A 24,751-nucleotide genomic window follows, 5' to 3' on the forward strand; every position below is an offset into this window, starting at 1 on the left:
GGTGCAGCCAGGCTCCAACCCTTCCAGTCACACAGGTGGATTACCTTCACCTGTGCTCCTAGGGCGGAACCAGGTCCTTTCCCCAGGTCATCAATCAGTGGTTCAGGCTGTGACCCAACAGTTCACATACAACAATTTTTCTGTGAATGATTCTGTATTGATCTAGCTGTGTAATTTCTGAGCCTTTCAAGTTTATAGTTGTTCTGGACAAGTTTCATGTATTGTATTTCAGGTCTAATTATGGGAAAACAGTTGTCTAATGAATTTAGCTACATCCAATATAAAAGGCACAGATGACATTCAGTAATTTTGACATTGTAAAAATAATGTGCAAAGTGATATTGCAGAGTACAGCGAACTGCATGAAAGATGGTCTGAAAGCTGTCCAAAAGTTTGTTCTAGGAAGTCACTGAGCTTGCAAATATAGCCTTAACTTTTTGAGGGTATACTTTGAAGCTGCAAAAACTGGTCAGCCTGAAATTAATAAGGGAAAATACAGATCCTCTTAGTTTTTCAGTCCAGCTAGTAATGTCATGTATGAGGGAAAGATGGTGGATGCTTAGACCCATGTGCATCGTCTGTCTGTCATTCTTGTCACTGGCCTCTGCTTGCTTTCAGATCAGGCAATCCTCATCATGAAGTTTAACCTTCACATATTTGTTCATTCTTCAAATCCCCTTTCATAAAATCCCTTAAGCCTGGAACTTTTTTTCTGCCCACAAAATCCATGCTTCCTATCCCCGTTCTTTTAAAACCCTCCTTGTGATCACTTCTTCAGAGGGCTGCATAGATATTAATAGCATTACATTATCTTCTATTCTTCCTGTGCTCTCAGAATAACATTTTGCTTTGTTTCTTTCTTTCCCCTCCATCTCCTCAGATTTCTTTCTATTTTCATTATCTCTGAGGAAGGAAACATTGTGGTAATGACATTTGTAAGTCACCTTAACCTGTAAAATGTCAAAGTGTACTACAAAGCCATACAACTGAAGTTATCTGTAGTGCCAACAAGTGTGGCCAATCCTTTGAGCCTGTGATATTTATATAATGATCTATCCCACAGCAAAGGAGGATGTATGAGGAGGTTATGTCCGATCACCATGGGAACACACATGGGCACACACATACACATGTAAATAGATCAAATTTAAAAGTGCAGTCTCTCTTGTTTTCTACTTTACAGCAGTTTTTCTTTATGTTTTTTCTTCTTTAGAATTGCCAGATAGGAAAAAAAGAAGATTTTGAAAAGATGATTAGAAACAAAATTATAAATATGTTTATTTAGCACAAATTGAAGACACCCATGCTACGTGGCTGCTGTTCGGCATTATAAAGTGTAGGTTCCTTACTGTCCCACTGTAACACACATTTATAGAACCATCATAATCATTCTACCTTGTTGAAAACACCGTGTTTTAAATCCCATGATTGGCTAAACCACTGCTGTGACACTGAGCTCTTAGAGGAATTAGGGACATATCTCTGTAATCACATCTTCATCACCACGGATCTTAATTGCAGAGGGGAGAGATAAGACATGGTGGCAGAAGAGTTGAGCTTCATAGTCGAGAAAAAAAAGACTACAATCCATGAGACTATCACAGGGTAGCATGAACTTGTTTTTAATAAGACTAATCCTTTGCTGGAGTATCAAAGTCAAGGAGTCCCCAGATGATGCTGTTCAGAGGACCAAATAAAGGAAGCAGAAAATGGGCTTGTTACCAACCATTTCAGTTTTAAATTCATCTAACGCTTTATTCAGCATTTACTCAGCTTACCAACATCAGAAAATAAGCTGGCCATTGGAAGCACAGAAATACATGCCCAGCATTACTAATTGAGTTAATTTGAACTTCTGCATCTCAATTTGAATAAGCAGCAAACATTTATTTAGTTTTGATATGTTAATCTGTTGTTCATGAATTCTTGTGTGCACAGCTGCATAATAGCTTAGCAGGGATTCAGGGCAAACGTAGAACTGTTTCCCACAGACACAAAATAATACAGGTAGGTAAGCTGATCTTGTGTATAGCCTCATATCCAAAACTATTCACAGATTGTAGATTAAGATACGTAGATGCATAGATCTATAGTTTACTTGTAGATCTGTATGGAAGTTATGCCTGTGCACATATTTGGATGGAGAGGGAGGGAAGAATGAAGGAAGGGGATGGAAGGAAATAGGAACAAACTGAAACACAGGAGATTTGGTCCAAATGTGGGAAAACACTTCTCTACTGAGGACTGGCACAGGATGTCCAGAGAGGCTGTGGAGCCTCCTCCTTGGCAGTATTCAGAAGCTGCTTGGACATGGACCTGGGCAGCCTGCTCTGGGTGGCCTTGCTTTAGGGGTCAGACCAGTTGGGCCTGAGGTCCCTGCCAACCTCAGCCATTCTATGATTCTGTAACATTTACTTATATACATAAATATACACATACATGCACTTTTATATAATCTTCTCATGTAACGAGAGGAATTAAATGAGAAAAGAATAGTGATTGTCCAACATAACACAATGAGTTTGTTTCACTTGTGGGAAGGAAGTCCAGATCACTTTTGTACCTCATCTCTTGGGCTGCATCATACCTCCACCTCCTTCTCTATTTACATGCAGCATATGAATACATCCTCCAGAAAGAGAATTCTAGTAGCTTATTTTGAAACCCTGGCATTTACTTTAAAATTAAATTTTGATGCCTTTCTCATCTCTCTTTTCTCGATGTTATTACAAAAGTTCTAATTACAAATGTTTGCTTTACTTCATTGGCTGGGTAGTATAGTAGTAATTGCAAGAAATAAATTTGGATGGTAAATGAGTGGAGACTCAAAAACCATAGAGTGAAACCAAATCTAATTTTACTGACTACCACAGGACAAGTGACTGTTTATACCAATTGTCACCTGTGTTTTGAACAGTGTATTGTCAATTTGCCTGAATTTACTTGGCTATGGAAAAAAAGTGGCTTTAGTACTGACAATTCACACTGTCACACAGCCAAATCTTCTCTCCAGCTGTCCAGTTTTCCACCAGAGACCCAATTCTAGCTTCAACAAAAAACTTCATGGGATCTCTAGAATCTTTTCTCTCCGTTCAAGTGAAATATGTCAGCCTTCCAGTTTTAAGACATCTTATATAGAACTGTATTTTTTAGAACTCCTCTGATGTGAAGTCATGCACAAGCTTGTAAAATCTCTTCTTGTATGTGATTCCAAAGTACCTCACATATATTTTACTATAGCAAACAATCAAAAAGGTAAGAGTAAGTACTAGAAGAATGTGTGAACGGGCAGACTCGCCAGCTTTGAATGCCTGAATTTTGGTTTGTTGGGCCTTCCCTTTTTTCATCTAGCCTTGCTTTTCACTTGCCAGTGTAATGCATTTCCTTCCAAGGAGAAGAATAATACAGTGGGTCTTTCTGATACAGCTTAAGCATTTCAACCAGAAGTAATTCACGTTACTGCAGATACATGATTATAGTAAGAGTAGATTAAATTCATCTGATAGGATTTTTTTTCCTGTTTCGATTTTAGCTCAAGGATAGCGTGTGTCATCTAGATTTACAGCTAGTGAAAAATTTGAAGTTGTATTTGCACAGAAAAAAAATGTTAGCAGTTTTTCTGTTTTTCAGTAATAGGAATATTCTGTTTGCCACAGGTTTTATCTATTTCATCTGAACTTTCAAAATTACAACAGATATTTTTCATTTATAGTATTTCAGTTTAAAAATAAAGCCTAGTTCAAAAATTACACTGAAATTTATTTCCAAGAAACAAAACATTATATTGGGCAGATTAGCTGTGATATGGTAAGCGAGGTCTGTGTAGTAGAGCTGCTTTGACCTTTGTGGTAAACAAATGTGTATTTCAAAATTAGAAAAAGAACTTCAAAGGCAACAGTGAAGACTAAAAAAGTAGAACAATAAGAATCTAACTTCAGTATACTTAGCATGTCTTCCAGCTCTGCCACATAAATTCAGTGACGGACTTTATAGCTTCCAACTTCAGGATTCCTTTAGCCTAAGAGGGATATTACCCAAATAGAGAAAGTAGGACTTATCACAGAACAATATTTTTAAAGACAGAAAATTTTGGTATTTGTTTATAGTCTTCTTGGAGTTTGCAAAACTTTTCAGTGAGAACTCCTGGACTGTTTTAATCTGATGGCCAAAGAAGGCAGCACTGATTGCTATTTAATTGCCATTATCTTACTAATGCCAAATTTGTGACCCATATTAATTGCAAATGCAAGAAGATTTTCACATGAAACAGTGAATATCTTTGAAGTTGTGTAGAAACCTCTCTGCCTTTTGGTATTATATATATTTTTTAAATACTGGCGTGGTTGTGACTCATACTACAGTTGGAAACACACTTTTAAGCATTCTGTGGTTTAATTTCTGAGTTCCTCTACATTTTCTTCCCCTCTTAGAGACTATGAGGAAGATATTTCAAGAAAAGGGCATCTTGGCAGGAGAAGAAAGAGCTTTTAAGCCCCATCTGACCTTTATGAAGTTGTCAAAATCAACACAGCTACGTAAGCAGGTGAGCTCAGGTTTCATGTAGCTCAGCAGCAATCCAGAAAGTTTAATTTGTAGATGAACGAAGGAGTTGCTTATGCTATAGCATCATAGTTTTACATCTTTGTAGCCAGCTGAAGAGGTAAGACTTTAAAATACTGATATGTTGGAAGGAATAATTAGTACATCTACTGTGTAAAAAGTAGTCCTATATTGTACTGTAGGTTAATACTCTTGATATTCGCATTACAGTAAAATCATAGCCTGTTTTCTTTTGTGAAACTAAGCAAAGCAAAAAGGTGGAATTACTTGTTCAAAATTACAGAATTAGTACTAAGGTGTAGATCACATAGTTGGAAATGCTGTCACAGAATTTATATGCTGCTTGCGTGGATATTGTTTGGTTACTCTGTGGGAGAAAATAAGTAAATAAACAGGGGAATTTATATGTTGATTATGCATAATGTGCAGGCTTGCATTTCTTTTGATTGAATATGTTTTGTTGAATTACACGTTAGTGATAAAATGCAGCATTATATTCTCTTGCAGGTATCTATTTCTTGCCCATTTATTAGCTTTTTTTTACAAGAAAAAGTAGACAAACTTAGAAGTAAGCTACAATAACTATAATGAGAAATATAGAGAAGCAATAAAGGATATTTAGCTTTTTATTTCACACTAACTTAACAGTAATTTATTATTAACGTAAGATCTATCTCCATAAAATTTCTTTGCTGGTATTGCAATACAATGCTTTATGTAACCTTTCAACATTGGCTTGGAAAGTAATTTTCAGAAGAAATATTTTCTAAAAATAAGGATTAAAGTACACAGTATAATTACTGTCAGGTGATTTAGCAAGCATTAAAGTACTTTATTCATTAGAAAAAAACTATAAAATCTGAAAGGTGAAGATCTTAATCAAGGAATATTCTGAAATCAGCTGGAAGATGGAATGAGTTCTAAGATGTATTAAGTAGTTTCAGGGACATAATGCATAATTGCTCTGAAGCAAAATAAGGACTTGTCTGCAGGTTGTAGGTGGTGTGTTATAGCTCATCAAATTGTAGGCTGAAGCTTTTGCTTGTATTAACAGCTGCTTTTTAAAACATTCTAAAAATCCACAGCTTTTGCAGAATATCAGCTGTTCACCAATGTAACTGTTTTGTTAAAACATCTCAGATAATCAAGGTGCTTTTTTGCCAGTCTGCTTTTTTGTTGTTTTTTGCTTTTGTTTTTTTTTTTTTTAAAAACATTTATCTACCTTGCATGAAGTATTGGCCAGGATACATATTTTCTGTGTTCTGATATTCACAGCTACTGACAGAACCGGGTTGGTGTCATTTCAAATCATCTTCCTTAGTCCTCCATAACACTGGATAATACACATAGTATTCTGAAGATGCACTGTTTAGAAAGATATTATGTATTAAAAATCTGTAAATTATCAGGAATTTTTGTCAGTCAATCCACTGTCTGGCATTAGCATCAGTCTTCTCTTATCATTTTTAGTTTAATTGTGTCCATATATTTAGTAAGATAGTTTCCTTGCATTTCCTGACAACAATAAATAACAACATGAAACACAGAAATTCTATCTATTTTGTTGTATTTCTTAACATAATGTTGGATTGCATTTTCAGATCATATAACAGCATGAAAAACAAGAAATGGAGAGTGGATGACGATGGCATGAGAAAGCATATAAAAGAGTAAACAGAGCAAAGTAGTTGACTGTAGTTCATAGCTACAGCTTCAAAAATATATCAATATTTTTTAAAATGTGAGATTTCTAATTTGAATCAGTACTTTAAACCATTCTCCATACAATAACATCTAAATTCGACCAACATTTCATTTTGTAAAAATAATTTTAAATATCTTTTTACATTTTGTGACCTATGTATCTTCTGAGAAGACTTGAACTTTCCAAACTTGTCACGGGTATTTACAATGTAGAAGAGTTTGAGAGTTCAAAATGAAGAAAAATCTCAAGAAAACAGCTTTGCACTTTGAAGTCACAGCATTAAGCTAAAAATAGACAAAATGATAAATGATAAATATTAACAAAAACAAACAAACAAAAAAAAAACCCCACAACCTTGGAAATCAAAATTAGTGAAGGATAACATTTCAGATAAAGTGGACAAGGAAAGAGCTGCCTGAGTGCCCTCTCAGCTTCTCAGGTTAAAGAACCTTCTTAACTGCTCAGAAGTGGAGAAACTCATTCTTCACATTCAGCTTGACAATCCTGAAATCAAATGCGCCATGGAAAACTTCCCCAGATTAAGCAGGCACTGTGTGTCTTTGGGTGCCCTTTGGACTGAGACAAAGGGAGATAATTTACTTGCACGTGCCTAGTTGTTTTCACAGCTGACTTGGATGGTAAGAATACTGGGTTAGTATCAGTATCTTCTGAACAAAGAACATCTGAAACACAGTGAAAGAAGTAACTGAGTTTTGCACTTAAAAATAACGTTTCTATTCCTGTTTCCCTCACTATTTTGCTACGTTGCTGTAGGTCAGTCCCAACCCCTCCGTTTTTCATTCATCTGCTATTTATTTCAGGGAGTGTTGTAAGGCACACCAGATAAATGCTGTATAATATTCAGAGATCCTTTAGTACATATACTGCTGCCTGAACTGCTAATGTGATGAAATGGGTTTTGTTAGATGACTGGCAATTACACTGCTCAGATAGCATCTGCTTAATTAAAAAGCTGTATATTCTTAGTCCAGGCATAGGTTGACAAGAAAGTATTCCAAAAGTATAATTTAAGAATATTTGACATATAACTCTATGCAGCACATATTTAGAATGCAGTATGTATAATTAATAAAAGAGAATATATTTGTGAGAAAAATCTGTAAACAACACTTGTAAGTGTAGTACATGGCCTGTTCACTGCTGTCATTCAACTTCAGTGGTAATATCCCCAAGATGTTAGATATTATTTTGCAGGCAGTATTATTACACTGAAAATAGCAGCAAAACTGCAGAGTTTGGTCATTTACTCTTGTATTTTTAACGTAGTTTATGTTAAACTTTTGTCACTATCCTGTTTTCATTATAGATAATAAAAGTTACTTTTTTTGTAGTGTCATAAATGCACATCATAAAAGGAGGACATTCTGCACTGAGCCTGCACTGAACTGTCTCTAATTTCAGATCTTTTTGGTGGACACTCACGTTCACCTTCTTGCTGTCGTCAGTAAAACATACCAAACAGATAAAATGTTTAGTATCTATGTCAAGTATCTAAATGTTAGTAATTATGAATATAACTTTTTTTTTTTTTTCTCATATAATTTTTTTCTCTTGGATTAGTGATAGTGGAATCTCGGCTTCCTGAAATCAAGTAGAGCTGAAGAGAGATCCAGTGTATCTGCTGATTCTCTCTGATTAGCAATACTGTTAGCGGTTACAGACAATCAGTTATCTCATATCTTTTCTGTCTTAGATAACTTAGATAAGGCACTTATGCTCTTGCAGAGAAGGTTATTACTTCTGTGGTAGTTACATATCATGCCTCCTCTTTATTCACTTGTTCATGTATATGTGTTGCATACTCAGTGATCAAATGCTGGGTTCAGAGTTGATCCCTGGCACTGACAGAAGTGAAACGGACTCCTTTGCTCTGGTATTAATCTTTTAAGTTTAGTTGAATAGTTGAAAAAAATGCTGGTTTTTCCTGCCTTATATGCCTAGTATAGTTTACCATTTCCTGGACTTGTAATTTTGTTTTTGTACTCACAAAGCATAGTTATGTACTCTTACTCTGCAGGACCTTAAGAGAGTGATTATTGATAAAACCAAAGCGTTTCCCCTCTAGTTAGACCCCACTGATTCTGACTCCCATTCTTTTTATATCAGCTTTTGGAATCTCTCTGCCTTTATGGCCAGAAATGCAGCTTTATTAAATGTCACAGAGCTCATTAAATCCCTCTATATTTCCATTAAGCAGTGTCTACTTTAGTGGTTTGTACTGTAACAAAGTGATCTGTTGATCTGGGAGTCCAAAGCACATACTTACATGTGATCCTTTGATGATGATCCTAAAATGACTGAAATGATTATTTCAACAAAACAATCAACACTTTGTTTTTATAGTGCCATGAGACCAGCAGAACTATTTTGATTTTTCTACAGTATTTTTTCAGTCTGAGAATCTAACAATAGGGGCTCAAAATGCACGATCCAACAGCTGGAATAGGTTCTCTCCTCTTTCAAGTCTTCCTGCTTTCATATCATGCACCATACAGGGATATACAACTACCATACTGATTTTAAACAAGAATAAGAAATGACATACATTATAGACAATTTTTAAAAGTGAAATGTAGTGTGAGGCATTAGTCATAGTCTTTATTGTTGAAATTACCAAGCCACCCTATCGAACGTGGCAGATACCTTGTAATATATGCTTTTAGACATAGCCATGCTATAGAATTGAGGCTGCAGAGGGCAACACCTCTTTATGCATGAACTCTTCTAAGTTCACATTAGGATCATCAAGGTCTAGGCTAAGAAACTTTTCAACAACAGCCTTGCATTTTTCCATCTGGTCTCCTTTTGAAGGATGATCAATACGTTTGATAGCTTTTCCATTCCGAATCAGTTCTGATACTTCCACTCCCCTTTCAATAATTTTGGCAGGCATTCCAGCTAGTGCAGCAATGTTGGCAGCATGACTAACAGTGGATACTCCTTGTTTGATCTGATAGAAAAACACCAATTCATCTCCATCTTGGTGAGTCTCCATGGTCAGGTATTCTAGAAGAGGTGTGTCAGGCAAAAGTTCCAGCTGCATTAAGCTGTGAAAATTAGTGGACACAAAGACCTGCGGACACTGGGTTCCTTGATTGATCCAGTACTTCAGCACAGCAGCCAGAAGGGCCAGGCCATCTAGTGTGTTGGTCCCTTTGCCAAACTCATCAATAAGTACCAATGACCTCTCTGTGGCATTGTTTACTGCTTTGGCAACCTGGTTAAGATCAATCATGAATGTGGAGAGTCCTACAGAAACTGATTCCCTAGTGTGGATTCTTGTGTAAATCCCATCAATTGCTCCGATCTCTGCCTCTGCTGCAGGCACATAACTACCAATTAGACCCATAAATATTATAAGACCTACTTGCTTTAAGTAGACGCTCTTTCCAGATGAGTTGGGCCCAGTGATTATCTTTATTCGTCTGGTAGCCTCACCACTGTTCACAGGATTAGCCACAAATGTCTTTGCACATAGTTCCATCAGTGGATGTCTTCCATCCTTGATGTGGAAGCCATGGCGCTGAGTAAAGCGTGGCCGGCAGTAGGAGTTCTCCCGAGCCATCACTGTCAAAGCCAACAGCACGTCCAGGTGTGCAGTATACTCAATCACGCTGTTAAGCACTTCAGACCTCTCCAAGATCTTTGCCTGCAGCTGGTGCATAATAAGTGTTTCTTGGTCTCTTATCTCACAGTGCAAGTCACCCAGCAGGCTGTCTAGCTCCTTAGTTCTAGCACTTCTGTAGTGCAGTTTATCCTCTGACAAGAACATGAAGTCCAAGCCTTCAATTTCAAAGTCATTTTTATCCACCATGCTTGGTAGCCGTGGAATGGAGAGAAGGAACCCAATCAAAGGAATGTAGATCACACAACAGGAAGGAATATGGTTGTCCAACGTTTCCAGTTCTTTTTGTGCCACTTCTGTAAGAAAGTCTGACAGACCCATTAGCCTTCGCTTCTTTTCATCAATGGTGGGATCCACATTGGGTCTAACAGTGAAGCGATTTTGAGAGATGCTGCCTTCAAAGTCCACCACTTTGCTGATAAGACTAGCAATGTATTGCAGATCATCAGTGAAGACGCGTGAAATAATCTGAAAGAGTTCAATACTATGGGGCAGAGAGCGACATGTGTCTCTAAGGCACAGTGCACTGCACACTGTCTTATAGAGTGCTTGCCAGTCACTAACTTTTGTATGGGATAGAGTCATTCTTTTTAGAATAAGAGGCACATTTTTTATATTCCTGAGGCAATCTTGAAGGGTAAGGACTGTTTCATGGTTCTGAGCCAACAGGAAGAAGTGGATAACATCCAGCCGTTTGTTTAGCTCTGTCAAGTTCCGAGTAGGTCGTGTAAGCCACAGCCTCAAAAGTTTTTCTCCCCGTTTGCACCTACAGCGATTTAAAATCCCATATAAACTGAATCCTTCTTTTAGTCCACTAGAAAGTTTATACACAGAAGGATGGATATCACTTTTAAATATCTGTAGAACACTGTAAGTGTCTTGGTCTATATTCACAGTTTCTGACAGAACAAACTTTCTAAAGGCTAAAACAGGAACTGCAATACCACTTTCTTCCAGTTCAACTCCAACCCTTCTCCTGTCAAGGTACTTAAGGAGCCCCCCTAATGCTCTTATCATGAGTGGGCACTCAAAAGGGATGACTGAGGACAAATAAAGAATTTTTTCTGTTGCAGTCATATGGGATGGGATAAATGGAAATTGTCTAGATAGAATTCGTTGCTTGCTGACTTCTAGGCCAAAATCTATGTTAGGAAACAGGACAGTTTCTATTTTTCCTTTATCGCTATCACTGTCTGCTAGGTTGGTCAGGAAATTGGCAATATTCTGATCCTGTTTTGCACTTGTCACTATGCATTTAGGATGAACTTCCCCAGTCACTTTTTGCAGCAGCTCGAGGCCTTCACTATCAGGTGTGTCAGGCATGAAGTAAACTGAGCAATCTTCTGTATCATAGTAAGTAACTGCAAACTCCCCTGCATACCACAAGACAGACATATGTATGTCAGAACACTCTTGCTCCTCTTGTTCAGGCACAAGCAGTGATGGCAAGGGGCAACTCGTGGCTGATGTGGCACTCATTCTACTGGAGAACAAAATCCCTGACTGGATGTGGTCCAGTGCAACCTGATGCAGGCTACTGCTTTGAGCCAGAGGGCAGATGGGTGATTGCCAGAGGTCCTTCCCAACCTCAGCAACTCAGACCTACGCCCAGCATTTCTGTGAAGTGAACTGTGCAGCTTTACCAGAAGTAAGCACAAATGCCCATAAATACAGCAGCGTACTTGTGCATATATACGCGTATACAAAAACAACTGCCCGCCCCACTGACCACAGTGCCTTGCAAAGACACAGCCACACGGACTGGTCAGCTGGGCCTCCCTGCTATTTATGCACCTGCTTCTTCACACAGTGCCAATTTCTGTGCCAGCAGATGAACGTTTGCTGTAGGGGTCAGCCAGTCTCCCTTACAGAAGCCACAGTAACAGCCACCTCTCTGCCTCCAGCTCCTCTCCTTACCCTCCGCTCGTCCTCCTCGCCCACCGGTGAACAGCTCACTGCAGCTGTGTGAAGGCCGCGACTTCCACCTCAACCCCCTTCTTCCTTCCCTGGCTCCCGGCCTGTCAGGGAGGCACTGCGCCGGGGCCGAGCCGCTCCACCCGGTCCGCAGCGCCGCCTCTGGCCGCCGCGATGCCAGCCCGGCCGTCGGCAGGCGGCGGGCTCTGCTGCTGTGCTGTGGGCCCTTAGCACGGCTGCGTGCCGCGCAGGCCTCCGCTAACTGCGGCACTGCTTCAGAGGCCGGGTGTTTTCTTCCTCCCCACCCAGCACCCAAGTACAGCACGTCTTCGTAATCGAGCGTCTGTAGCTTTCCCATGTGGAAACAGCTCCTCTTCTCCACTGCTCCAGACACGTTCCTGTAAATGAGCCATGACCTTCCCATGCACCTGCATTGTTTCATCCTTTTACCATCAGCACCTCATTGCAGCCATTGCCGGCAGGGCTCCATCAACTGCTCCAAGTCAGTACAAATATCATTCAGGTTTCCAAATATCTTTCAGGAGTGTGTCAACAGCAAAACTCAATTCCTGACCATTTAGCATTTGATTCACTCACAACCAATCTGTTTTTGACAAGCACCATCCCAGCCCCTTTTGAATGCTGTTTCTTATTGGAGCATGATGATCTCGATCTCTTCCCTGGATTCCTCCCTCATTTTCTTCACCGAATACTTGAGGCTTCACATTTTGACAAGCATTCTCCTGGCTGAAAAGGTCTTTCTTTAAATTACTGATGGAAGACTAAGCGTATTTCAAAGAACTGTCAGCCAGAGAACACAGTTGATGATTTAGTTTCAAAGTAGCCTAGAATTCGAAATTATCTAAGAACCAATTCAGCCATAGAATATCATATTTTAAATAATGAGTGAGTTTGGAATGCACTTACACTTACAAGGAGATTGTGTACCTTAGATAGAAAACGTCCACCACTAGATGTCATCATTTCAGAGATTAAGGAACTGGAAAGACATTTCTGACCTGGTTGAACAAGACTTACAATGATAGAACTAAATGTGCAGGTACTTAGAGAAACAAGGTTCTTCTGAAGTGAATCTTTATTGAAGTAAAAACTCAGTAGAAAGCCTTCAGTGAGCACATATTGCATGCAAATAACTGTGAAAGGATCACAAGAAATGAGTATGTGCACTGCTTAGACAAATGGATGTTGTATAAAGGTATGTGGAAGGAGACAGCATCTATCTGCCTTGGGGCATCTGGTGGAGGACCTTTTCAGTGTGGATGGAGATAATAAGAAAAGCAAGAAGCCAAAAGCAGTGGCATATGGGGACACAAGCCTGACTAACATGATTAAGGAGACAGCAACAAGAGTTAAACCTAGTCAGTCACAGTGATTGCTATGAGTGTGTGGAGTGTGGGAATGCTTATTTCCATCAGATTGTCTAGTAGAAGGCCTTGTCAAGTGGGGTGATAAGGGGAAGAGAGAAGCCATAAATGAAATGTATAGAGACTCAAAGCTGTCAGGCAAATGTAATACAGGCAAAACCAAGAAACAAACGTTGCCAATGACACTAATTGGTGGGCTGCTGGGAAAGTGCAGGCAAAATAGGACATCGCAACTGTTGGTTTGTGTAAACCTTGAGGGTCCAGGATGTTAAAGGATGTTAAAGGTGAGACTACAAACTAATGGACGAACATACTGGGGAAGGGGATATCGGAGAAACAAAGGAGGGACAAAAAAGAGTGTAAAAAATCATGTAAAACAGCACTTGCTTGACCACTGAAGGCCGTCCTGTTTTATTAAATCTTCTCTTAACCAGCTGTCTGCGTAATCTTACTCCCAGTCCTGTGTGTGCTGCAGGGATAAGGGGCCAGCTACTGGGGGGACTGGTGTGTGTGAATTTCGAGTTAGGGCAGTGTGTGAGTTCCGCAGGCCTGCTGTGTCAGTGGCTGGAGCCAGTGGAGTCTCAGTGCCAGATGCTGAAGTGAGTGGGGTCTGTCTGCTGTCTGCCCTATCTGTGGGTACTGTTGTACCAGTGTCTTGCTGGGGCACTTTCAGTGTATGTCCTCTACACTTCTGCCTATGTCTGGGGATATGTGCTCAGCCTTCCTACCAGTGGCACCTGCACAGAGAACAGCAGCAAGTACATCCATCACAGAGCCTGTGTCCCCACAGCGCCAATCTGTTAGGGAAAAAAAAAAAGGAAAAAAGTACATATTTTCCATTTGATGACTTTGAAAACAAAAAACTGCTCTTGACAAACATTTGAGATTTTTCTCTGTAATAACTTGCCTGGTGCTGATATGGCGAATAATTTACAGTTAAGTGTTCCATGAAGACTCTTGCAAACCATTTGAAATTAAAGCACTTGCAGTGTTGTGTATGGTACGTGACTGAAGAAGAATGAGTAGAAAGGAGGTTTAATGACATTTTTAATCCTTTGTTTAAGTTCTGCAGTAGATAACTATGTAGCTGAAACAGAATATTTGGCACAGCATTGTTTCAGTACTCTTCTTTCATTTTGAAGCAAATTTCCATTTTAACAAAACCTCTAGTTAAAATGAAAACTATAGGCATTAAATGTGAAAGTTCAGTCTTCTAGCAGAACCTGTAATTGAACTTTATATTGATATTTAAAGGTGAAAAAAATTGACTCAAGCCTTTATGAAGATTATAAAAGCCATTATTTTGGAAATGAAATCCTGCATCGCTTCGATCTTTGCTCTATGTTGAAAAAAAAGCAACCCAATGGCTATTACTACTGTGAGTCCTCTGTTTTTCTTGGTAAGTACATCTTCATTTTCCTCTTTTATCAGTGATGTCTATAATTTATCTACATGAAAAACTATTCTTTCTGCAGTGTATGTTAGGAATTTTTTGTAATAATATCCATGGAGTTTGACAGAAGTCTGTCCTTCAAGTCTTGGCATATAGGTATACTGTGTAGTGCTTCTTGATGACAGCTAAAGCTTGTGGTTAACTATCCATCCCCAGTCCTATTTCTTATTCCAAAATGAGTGAGAGCTCATCTCTCTTTTGACTACAAAGGCAGCATGTGTTACCAAATTTGATTAGACACAGTAACTATGGATGATTAACAGTAAGTGAAATATCTCTGGTATGGGAGAGATGCGACTTCACTTATTCATATATAAAGAGAATTTAAATGGTGTAATAGATTTAATAACTTGTCAGAGTATCATCAACACTACTGACGTTGTACAGATACCTTGTGTAGAATGTTACAATGCCAGAAATTACATTTGTCTACTCCTGCTTTATTTGAAATTTCACTCAGTAGTTATTCTAGACTTGACTTTTAATCTTTGCCACAAATCATATATAGCTGGCATTTCAGGTGGTATGCAAAGAAGGTCTATGCACTGAGAGTCTAGGAGATAAAGGCTCTATCATAAACCCACTTAGTTCCAACTAGCTGATGGTAGAGCTTGGTTGAGACTGCTGTTATTCATATTAAGAACATGAGTTAAAATAATCTTCAGTGGAATATTTAGAAAATTTTTAGGATATTTACTTAAATACAGTCAACCCTTTCAACCTAGGCATGCATTGAGTAATTTATTACCTTGAAAGACACCATTCCCACAGTTTGGAGATCTTTAATGGGATGACAGGCTAGTAGTCGTACAGCAAAATTAAAATTAATTGTAATTTTTTTCCCTTTCCTAATTAGGCAGGATCTTTATATGTGCTGTGTCAGATGTGAATCTTAAACGAGGTTTATAACAGGGAACAGTTCATGGTCACAGAAGGTCAACTTATGTTTTTTCTTTGTACACCTTTGATTTTATATTTTGGGTCATGTCAATGGTAATGTAGTGGTGTTGGAAGACATGGGATACTGACATTCATGCCAAAAGCTCATTTGAAGATTTAATTTGGATTTTTCCTTTAGAAATAGAAATTCAGAAATGGAGCAAAACTTTGTTTTGCATGTTGTGAATGAGCAGTGGTTCCTTTTCAACAAGAATGTGGACAGTCTTAAATGTTAATAAATTGAAGTCTTCACTTTGACATACTCAAGGAAAAAGAGAACATCTGTTCTTGTGTGGTTCCTCTAACAAGAAGGAAGAAATATAAAAAATCTTTTACAGGTGTCCTCAACAACAAAATGCTTACTTAAAGACTATGATAAACTAATTCTATGATAAACTATACATTGCAGCATTTTCCAGAGTTCTGGTAATAAGCAGAAATATTCTTAACAAAAATTGACCAGAGGGATCAACAAGCATGCCAGTGGATATAACCTTTCCAACTTAAAAGCATCCTAGCTTTATTAATGAAAATATCCATGACCAAGGAATGGTGGAATCCTCAGAAAAAGAGAATAAAACATACATTAGGGAAGTCTTCCAAGACCGTTGTCATCCCTTCTAGCTCAATAGAAACACCTTCATTGTAGACAGTTTTAAAGGAAAGCCATGACTTCATCTTTAAGGACTGAGAAATCTTAAAAAGAAGAAAAATTCTACTTATTTTGAAGATGCATCCTTAAAGACTAAGAAATCACAAAAAGATGGGAACTTTGCAAAGGTAGCGTGTCCATTCATCCTCAAATTCTGCACAATCCTTAAAGGCACGATGAGCAAAAAAATAAAATGAAAACTGCTGATACAGGCATCTTTTCTGTCTGAGCTGATTTCAGTGGAAAGCTACAACATTCTAAGGCTTGAAATGAACAGAAATACATGGGATTAATTCAATATACTCCATTTTTTTTCCCTAGCAAATACTATTCTTTCATCATAAAAAAACTACACTGAGCTTGTATGCCTCATCTGCTGTTTTTCACCTACTCTTCAACATCTGAAGTTGTTAATACTTAATGCTATGTCAAAACTAACTGTAGTGGAGAAGACAAAGGGTGTTTACGAGCAGTTACTACCATCTCTTTAAGTTTCTATTGTTTGGAGCAGATTTGCATAAACACTGCTACTAAAAGGTAGTGTTGCTTCCAGTACCCTATGTAGGGTGCAGGGGATAACTTGCTTTGTGCCTTGTGGTACCTTGTTTCCCTATTCTCCAACACTGATGGGGGAAGTTCTTACTGATCCTCAGGTCTGTTTTGAGGAATTGTTATTAAATACTTACACAGTACTTTCAGCGTGCCAGTCACTTTGCAGATGCTAAATATTATTTTGTGTTAATGGTTTTGTTTGCACTTAGGTCATCTTTATTGAAATTTACTGTTGCAAAACAAATAGAAAATACTGCCTATGGTACAGATTAAAAAAATATATATAGGATGGCTCTTTAAATTAGTGTCGACAATATTGCAAAATCCAGATCAATCAAAACCAAAATTAGATTTATTTATACATTTCTCTTTCTCTCTCAGTATATATAATATTTTTTACTTGTCTTATGGATGTTTTATAGCTTTATCTATGTGTATATATATCGCTAATATCTGCACATATGTTTGCACATCCAATTAGGTACTTATATATATTCAAATACTTAGAAAAAGAGAAAGTAAAGATTATTTACCATGGAACAACATTTTTCATTTGGATTAAAGTAAGGCTCAACTATTCACAAATATACTTTAGAATGTTTTGGAATATGTATCTGATTAAGGAATATGGTAAATAGCTCATTATGGATAAAAGTATATGTGGTAGATATTGATGATATTATTTTGGAACATTTATTTAAATCTCTGTGCTTCTTGAACTTTTTGTGTTAGCAGCATTTGAGAATGCTAAAATGAGATAATCTTTCAGCTTTTGAGTGTAAGTCCCATTAAATGTTTTTTAACAACAGTCAATCAACTGATATTCAAAGCAAGAATCAGATGCCTCTTTGGCTGATTTGTGGTGTGATAATGCAAAAGAATTTATGGGAAGTGTAATTTTCACAGTCTGAACAGAATCCTCTGAATTGTTTTTATATGAGTACTACATCTGGCTTTCTCTAGCCATCATATTTGGATAGTTCTTCAGTGACATGACATTAAGAAAATGGAGCTTTCTGATCCCCATTTTCCTCAGACCCTCAGAGGGTCAACACATCTTTCCAAAATGTATGCATCTTGTTTTTCTAGTTTTGTGTACATTCTAAAGGCAATAGTAGAGGAAAAACAGCTATATTTGAACAGAGTTTAAAGCCTTTATTGTTTAATTTCAGAGAAGGAGAAACTATTCTAATGAAATTTGAAAAACTCAATATTTTAAATATTTTTTAAATATTTTAAAAGATTATTTGAATAGGGGCTTTAGTAAACATAGCTGGCTACAGCATTCAAGTAAACATGAGAGGGAGTCAATGCAGTTCTATCAATACATCAGAAATAGAAAAAATTAAAAATTACTTATTACAGACAAGAGCTGTGCCCAGCCCTAATTCTTTCTGCGTATGTGCACTCAAGCACAGGTTTTTCCTCAAAGTGCACAGAAAACGCAAAGGCAGTATTTACTTTTTACTACTTAGAGTTTGGTCAAATTTCAAGTTTACTCATCTAATAAGATGAAAAGATCTAAAAAAGGGTCAGATGTAATGCTAGAAGAGGAACACAAATCGATACACAATTAAGGGCTGCATACTGTCATTGCTATTGCTAAGAAATGCCACAACACAAACCAGCTTGGTAGCTGCACATTTTAAAAACGTTTAAAAATAGAGGAAGCATTAAAGCTTGATATAGACAAAGACAGAGGTGGAACACCTACTGAGATTTAACAGTATGCACAGCAGGTGAACAAGCATTGATGGTATGTTACAGAGAAACATCCAATATCTTTAGCATAGCCAATAGATGCACATACCAGACCTCTGCATCTGCATGCCAGCCCCTCAGGGTATGTATTCAGAAGTTAGAATTTGACGTGACAGTGACAATGGGGTTGAAGCTTTATTCTCAAAGCAGAGACCAGTTTATTCTTTAAAGCAAATAAAACAGCAAGCCATCAAAAAGTGCTTCTTCAGACAACTCACTGTGACACCCCTTGTATGTCACCCCAAATCTGAAAGAACAGTGAATGTTGGAACGAGGTGAGCTTCTCAATATGAACTCCCTTAGCTAAATGATGGGTCAGTTCTTTATGTCACGTTAGAGATGTTCAGTAGACCATCTGGCCATCAAAGTGATCATTATTAAATTTCCTTATGTTAAACATGACTTTGATGTTAAGTATCCTGCTTAAATATTTTTCAGGATCTGTACATTAAGATTTTTGTAGACTTTTGTTTTAAAGAGAATGTATTTATTGTAATAAAAAATAAAATTGAATTATATATACATCAAAGGAAGCTTTCACATGCCAGGCTGTATTTGTGCTGTAAACTCTGGTAAGGTTCTCCTGAGTGGCTGCTAATAAGGTTAAATATGAGACTTCCTCTGTGATATCTTTGAGACAGAAGATCCTCAACAGTAGTCTGTACTTTGGTGGAAACCACTCAGCTCTTTCTTTCTGCCCAACTAGAACTCACATGTTGGGACTGTGTGCCAGGCCAGAGGTTAGGGCTCCACTTAACACTTGCAATCTAGCGGTAGCAATCGGGAAAGTGAAACAGCAGATGACAGCCATTTAGTTATTGTGAATAGAAGCGTAAGAATATGGTAAAATAATGCTCTATTCTCAAATAATTCTTCGAACAGGTGCGTTTTTCAACAGCAGAGCACTGGTGTGTTAGTCTCCATTTCTCTGGAACTTACGTAGAAGGCAGGTGTCCAGTCTGCTTTCTGCAGTCTCTCTGAAGTGGGAGACATGTGCAGACAGTCATTCATCCCATCCTAAAGTGCATGTCAGATAGGCAGTGCTAAGAGGTGTCTAATATAGGCAAGAAGTGGATCTGCGATAACCCCATTTAAACAGTTGTTAGTATTTGTTAATTAGTTTGCTTGTTAATTATATAGATACAAAACCACACAGATTCTCAACTGAAGGATGCATTATATTTGTAAGGTTTGCATTTGAGGAGATCAATAACCTTATAAGCAGAACATGTTACAAACAAAACATATTCTTGCAGACAGCTGTTCTTAGGCCATCAGAATTGTTTAAGTAACTTTTTTAATAGCCTCGATTTAGGATGTAGTGGTGCACCTTATGCTTCCATATTATATTTTACAGTGCTAGCCAGGCAGCTGGTTTGACCCGACTGTGATTGATTTTATTCATACAGCAATTAAACATTTTCTCACGTTGGACACAGCAGTGGTAAACAAGTAAATGTTGGTTTGATCGTCCAGATTCTACATCCTTTAAAATGATGCGTGTCTTTTATTGATTTCTTTTACTCTCCATAATTGCATGGCATTGAATCACTTCTAAAATTCTGAATCATCCTTTGAATTTGCCCGTTATCTGTCCTACTCCTTGTTCTATAATTTCAGAATATTCCTATTCATATTGTTTCACTTTTTAATTTTTCTTTCCGTGATGATCTATTTATAGGCTTTTAATTTCTCTACTGTATTAGGATGTGATTAACCATTCTTGTGTTTCTTGCATATCTCTGGCACACTTCCTAAATTTTAATTAGTAACAGCAGTCATGCTGCTAATGGATAAAAATGTCTTGGGCAGCTTCACAGGGGCTATTTCTTAACATTTGTAATTAGTTATTCGTTCACTGTTTGTGATGAGTTTATCCACAGCTGCTACAGTTTTATGCATACAATATGCTAAATAGCGCTTTGCCTACATGCAAAGCAACAGATACCACGGGTTAATCTGTGAAGTCTTTCTTAAAAGCACTATTTGTTTGCAGTGTCATGTCATCAAATACTGACGTATAAGAGGGATTCCTTCCAATATGGCAGAGAAGCACTCACATTTTAGTTTATAACCTAAAAACCGGGTTCTTTATGGACAGTGGATAGAAAGTGGTGATCCAGTAGTTTCATACACTGCAAATATTTTGTATTCATTGCTGAGAATGGAGCGTTCCCCTAGTCATTCATTTTTTCTTGTCTTACATTAAAACTTGATGTATGCTCTCTTTAGCTTTAGTGACATATGTCATATGCTGTACAGTTCCTCCTTTATTGATAACTTTATGCTATTGAAACATTAATCATTAGCATGGCATTTTTCATAATGATACAGCACTTTTATGTTAAGTTATAAGTTAAAAGCTATAGTGATAAATACTCTGTGTAAATAGGGAGGCTAACAAGTTGACTGAAATGAAATTAATCATTGTAAATATGATTTGAAAAGATTTTCATTTCAGAATGATATTTTATTGCTTCAAGGGCAACTTCTAGTGTCCCCAACATTCAGCTCTAACATTGGCAAATGTGTACAAAACTTTTCATTAGAAAGCAGCAGAGAGTCTTAAATACAGGAGCGTGATGCTTGGTGTTCAATCATGCATTTCCTAATACTCAAAGTAAGTAAAACCTCATCATCTTCCAAGATTGTTATTTGTGAGTCCATGATTACATATTATTTACTTTGTATGGGGCAATTTTTGCAATTTTCTTTTAAAGATATTGTATTAAAATTCTAGGGCTGTCTGAAGCCTAAATGCTGGTATTTGTCTTCCTATTTTCCAATAAAAAGATGTTTGAAGCTGAGATGTTTCATGCCAGTGCTGTTATCAGCAGTGGAAACAACAAAAGTAAGACTTCCCACAAATAGCTTTCAAAATTATCTGCAGACAAGGGAAGAAAATTGATGAAGTAAACCTGACAGAAAGTACAAAAGTGTATTTCAGATCAATGAGAATGTGACTCATAGTGAAAATTTTCTTGAGTAAGTAAGTAGAAGACAACTGATTTTTCATCACATAGGCTAACATGCTGTAAAGTACAATTTAAAATTACCAACCATCTTTTTTGTATGTTAAGTATTTTTCCTTTGCAGACATTTTTCCTCAGGCAGATGTTGGTTTCCAAACAGCTGATTCATTCTTAAATTTTTAAATAGATTGCAAATATATAACATATTGAAGTCAAGATATGCTAAATGCCTGCAATAAATAAACTGCGAGTTTATTTTTATTTATGTGAGGAGTAAATAAAATGTTTAGTGTTCTTTCATTGAATGTACCATTAGAAAATAGTAATTTTTTACAATTTTCCAAGCTAGAAAGTCACATCTTGTTCATGCATATTTATTCTATGGTCGTAACATCAATAGGAAGCTATATTTGACTTACTGTTATTTAATTAAGCTCTTGTGCTGTACCTGCACGGAGTGCTTTTTAGTAATTCAAAGGGCGTACTCTGAGAGGAAAAACAGTATTCTGTTGTTACAGTGTGAGTATTTTTCAATTGCTCTAACTGTCCACAGCCTACCAATTATAGCAGAAAGTACTTGCTGACCAAAGACTGTTTAAAAAACTTTGTAATTTTAAAATCAGTTATTCAGGGAAACAGTGGAAAAGCATTTTAATACCCAGTTAGTGTTTTCATAGCTTGTTGATTTATTTAAAGATGTTTGGGTCAGAATGCCTACATACCGAGCTTTGTTGCTTTAATCAAGAGAACAAACAAAAGGCTTCTTTACACATAAAACTGTTCCTGATTAAATACACATGGAAAATGGGTCAAGCTGAACAGGAACAAAGCACTCTTATTCCAAAATAAGAGTGTTCACGTATGGAATTGACCAGAAATGGCACTTTGTATTTTAAAATGCCCAACCAACGTTAATCTGTCTTATCTTTCAAATGCAGGAAAGCTCCGTATTTTTCCTTCTCTGTTTTTATCTATCGTATTGGAAACACAAAGCACTGCATGTTAAAATTTGCATCACTTAATTAGGACATATACAACCCTTGGCAGAAAAGGAGACATATTGGTGCATATTTATTATTACAAATGTTATTTTTACTACTGTATTGCAGTTGTACTGGATCAATGCGAAGAAATCACTTCCAGAACAAAACCTTTGCTATATAAATAGGTTTATTTGTCAGGAGATGTATGGCCATTCTTTGGTTAAAAAAAAAAAAAATATATATATATAGAAGCATTAATATAAAATCAAAGAGACAAACAAAAGCTTATGATTGTTGCAATGTGACCATATAAACACGTAAAAGCAAGTGAAAGTAATAATTATTTTACATGGCAAATATAGCTGCTTCTCGTAGATGGACTTTTTTAGAAGCATAAGTTGAATTCTTTGTAGTTTTTATTGCTAGTCAATTCAGTTTTTTCAGTATTGCAGTTATCTTCTCTGACAAGTTAGCCAAGGTGCATAGATGCTAATCTCCAAATCTCTCAACTGCTCTCCATAATCTGGATTAGCCATTACCTCAGTCATTTCTATCATCTAATTCTTTTGCAGTCACCTGGTTATCTAGCCTCAGCTTCTCATGTGACTCTGTGTTTCTATGTGTATTTTTTTCCTTTTGAGACATATGCACAACACCTTGATAATCTTTCTTCATTACTTGGATTGGTTTGAATGTAGATAAGTAGACTGCTATATTGGTTATATATTTTTGAGGATAGTTTTTCTTAACTAGGAAAGTCATGAAGAGAGTTTTTTTCTTCAAATGGGATTTAAAATATTATAACACATTTTTTCTATATAGACAGCATAAACCTATTTCAAAGTAAACCTAACTATGTAATTTGAAATACAGATGTGTAAATACCAAGGCTTTGTTTAGTTTTAAATTTGTAAATATTTTCCTGTTGAAGCAGAATCTGAGTTTTTGCTGCTTCTCTGTATTATCATGCCTTATTTTTTTACTTACATTACCAATTTGTGCAGTGAAGCTGTGATTATTCAAGTTGCTTATTAGGAAAAAGGATAAGATTTTTTTAAAACTGAGTTCTTTCTGATTTTTTATGTCCTTTTATTTCTAAACTCTTCAATCACTTTCTGTCCTTTTTTCCCCATGTCTTTCACATTTTGGGATTTCATGTGGTTCAAGGCCAGTAGTGGTGAGGCATACGTAATGAAATTTCAGGAAAATAATTATTTTGGGAAAAAAAAACTCTGTAGTACAGTGGAGTTAGAGGTAAAAATTACAGAGCACAGTGCATTAGCCAAGTAAAAATATTTCTGAAAGTTTCGATCCTACTTAGCATCCCTCTTTATTAGATGAGTTGCAACAAATGCATGGAATTAATCAGCTGCTGATATTTAGTAAATTCACTTTTTATAGACATAACTTTTATGACAATTGTGTTTTTGTTTGAACTCTTTAGTTTTTGTCGATCACTTTAATGGAAGAATTAATTTAATTTAATGGAAGATGTTGCATTCTGTCATACACATACATTCTTCATTGTATGTTTACATAGAGCCAGACTAATCGTGGAGACATTCAAAGGCTGGACAGGGCTCTGAGCAACCTGATCAAACCATAAGTATCCCTGTTCATTGTGGGGGAGTTGGACTAGATGGCCTTTAAAGGTCCCTCCCAACTCAAACAATTTTATGAAATTCAAATGCAATGGTCCACCAGTGCAACTATATTAAAACCTTTGTGCTATTAGTGCACTTATATTAGCAATTCTCTCTACAGTCTCTATCTTAAGGGCTGTTCTCCAAACAGATTTTCATTCCTGGTCATCTTGCATGCAATGAAATATAACCCATGGACTGAATGAATGTTATCTACTCGACTGAAATGTGCATTTGATAGGTGTGTTATGTTGACAAGTCCTGTTAATCTGAGTTATAGAAGCGTGTTACATGTCTATGTATAAACAAAAGTTACAATTCAAAGAAAGGAATATCTTTTGCAGACATTTGGTCCCAAAATGAGATGCTTCCATTTCTAGGCTGTTCAAAATGAGCATAAGTATACGACTACACGAGTGCTTGACTATAGTAGTATGTACATATTTTTATTCTATTTTTGGATGCAGACATATCAGTCAAAATGTTCTGTTTGGTCTTCTCTAATTTTAGTGGTATTCGTTCATTAAAGACAAATTATCAACATAAAGGGTTGATGAGTGTGTGTGTGTGTGTGTGTATTTCCATG

The 24,751-nt window shown here is 36.9% G+C and overlaps 2 protein-coding genes across 6 annotated transcripts in view; one reads left to right on the plus strand and one right to left on the minus strand.

The window, feature by feature from the left end:
- AKAP7 (A-kinase anchoring protein 7) overlaps window positions 1–24,751 on the plus strand; it is a 76,132-nt gene that overhangs the window by 20,838 nt on the left and 30,543 nt on the right. For 4 of the 5 annotated variants that reach the window (XR_007375291.1, XM_048936619.1, XM_048936616.1 and 1 more), the window contains exons 6-7: window positions 4,431–4,543; window positions 14,465–14,609. Coding sequence is in view for 4 of the 5 variants with exons in the window: in XM_048936619.1 (XP_048792576.1) it covers window positions 4,431–4,543; window positions 14,465–14,609 (258 nt within the window). In the remaining variant the exon portion in view is untranslated. Of the gene's footprint in view, window positions 1–4,430; window positions 4,544–5,835; window positions 6,010–14,464; window positions 14,610–24,751 lie in introns of those variants that run through there. The other variant, XM_048936620.1, reaches the window with a different exon arrangement.
- MSH5 (mutS homolog 5) lies at window positions 7,163–11,504 on the minus strand. Its single transcript, XM_048936615.1, has one exon. The coding sequence runs from the start codon at window positions 11,388–11,390 to the stop codon at window positions 8,961–8,963; it is 2,430 nt and encodes an 809-aa protein (XP_048792572.1). The 5' UTR covers window positions 11,391–11,504; the 3' UTR covers window positions 7,163–8,960.

This window comes from Lagopus muta, chromosome 2 (genome assembly GCF_023343835.1).
Source record: "Lagopus muta isolate bLagMut1 chromosome 2, bLagMut1 primary, whole genome shotgun sequence".
NCBI lineage: Eukaryota > Metazoa > Chordata > Aves > Galliformes > Phasianidae > Lagopus > Lagopus muta.

Coding starts and splice junctions, on each gene's coding strand:
- MSH5 (XM_048936615.1), bottom strand. CDS start 11,390: ATGAGTGCCACATCAGCCACGAGTTGCCCCTTGCCATCACTGCTTGTG.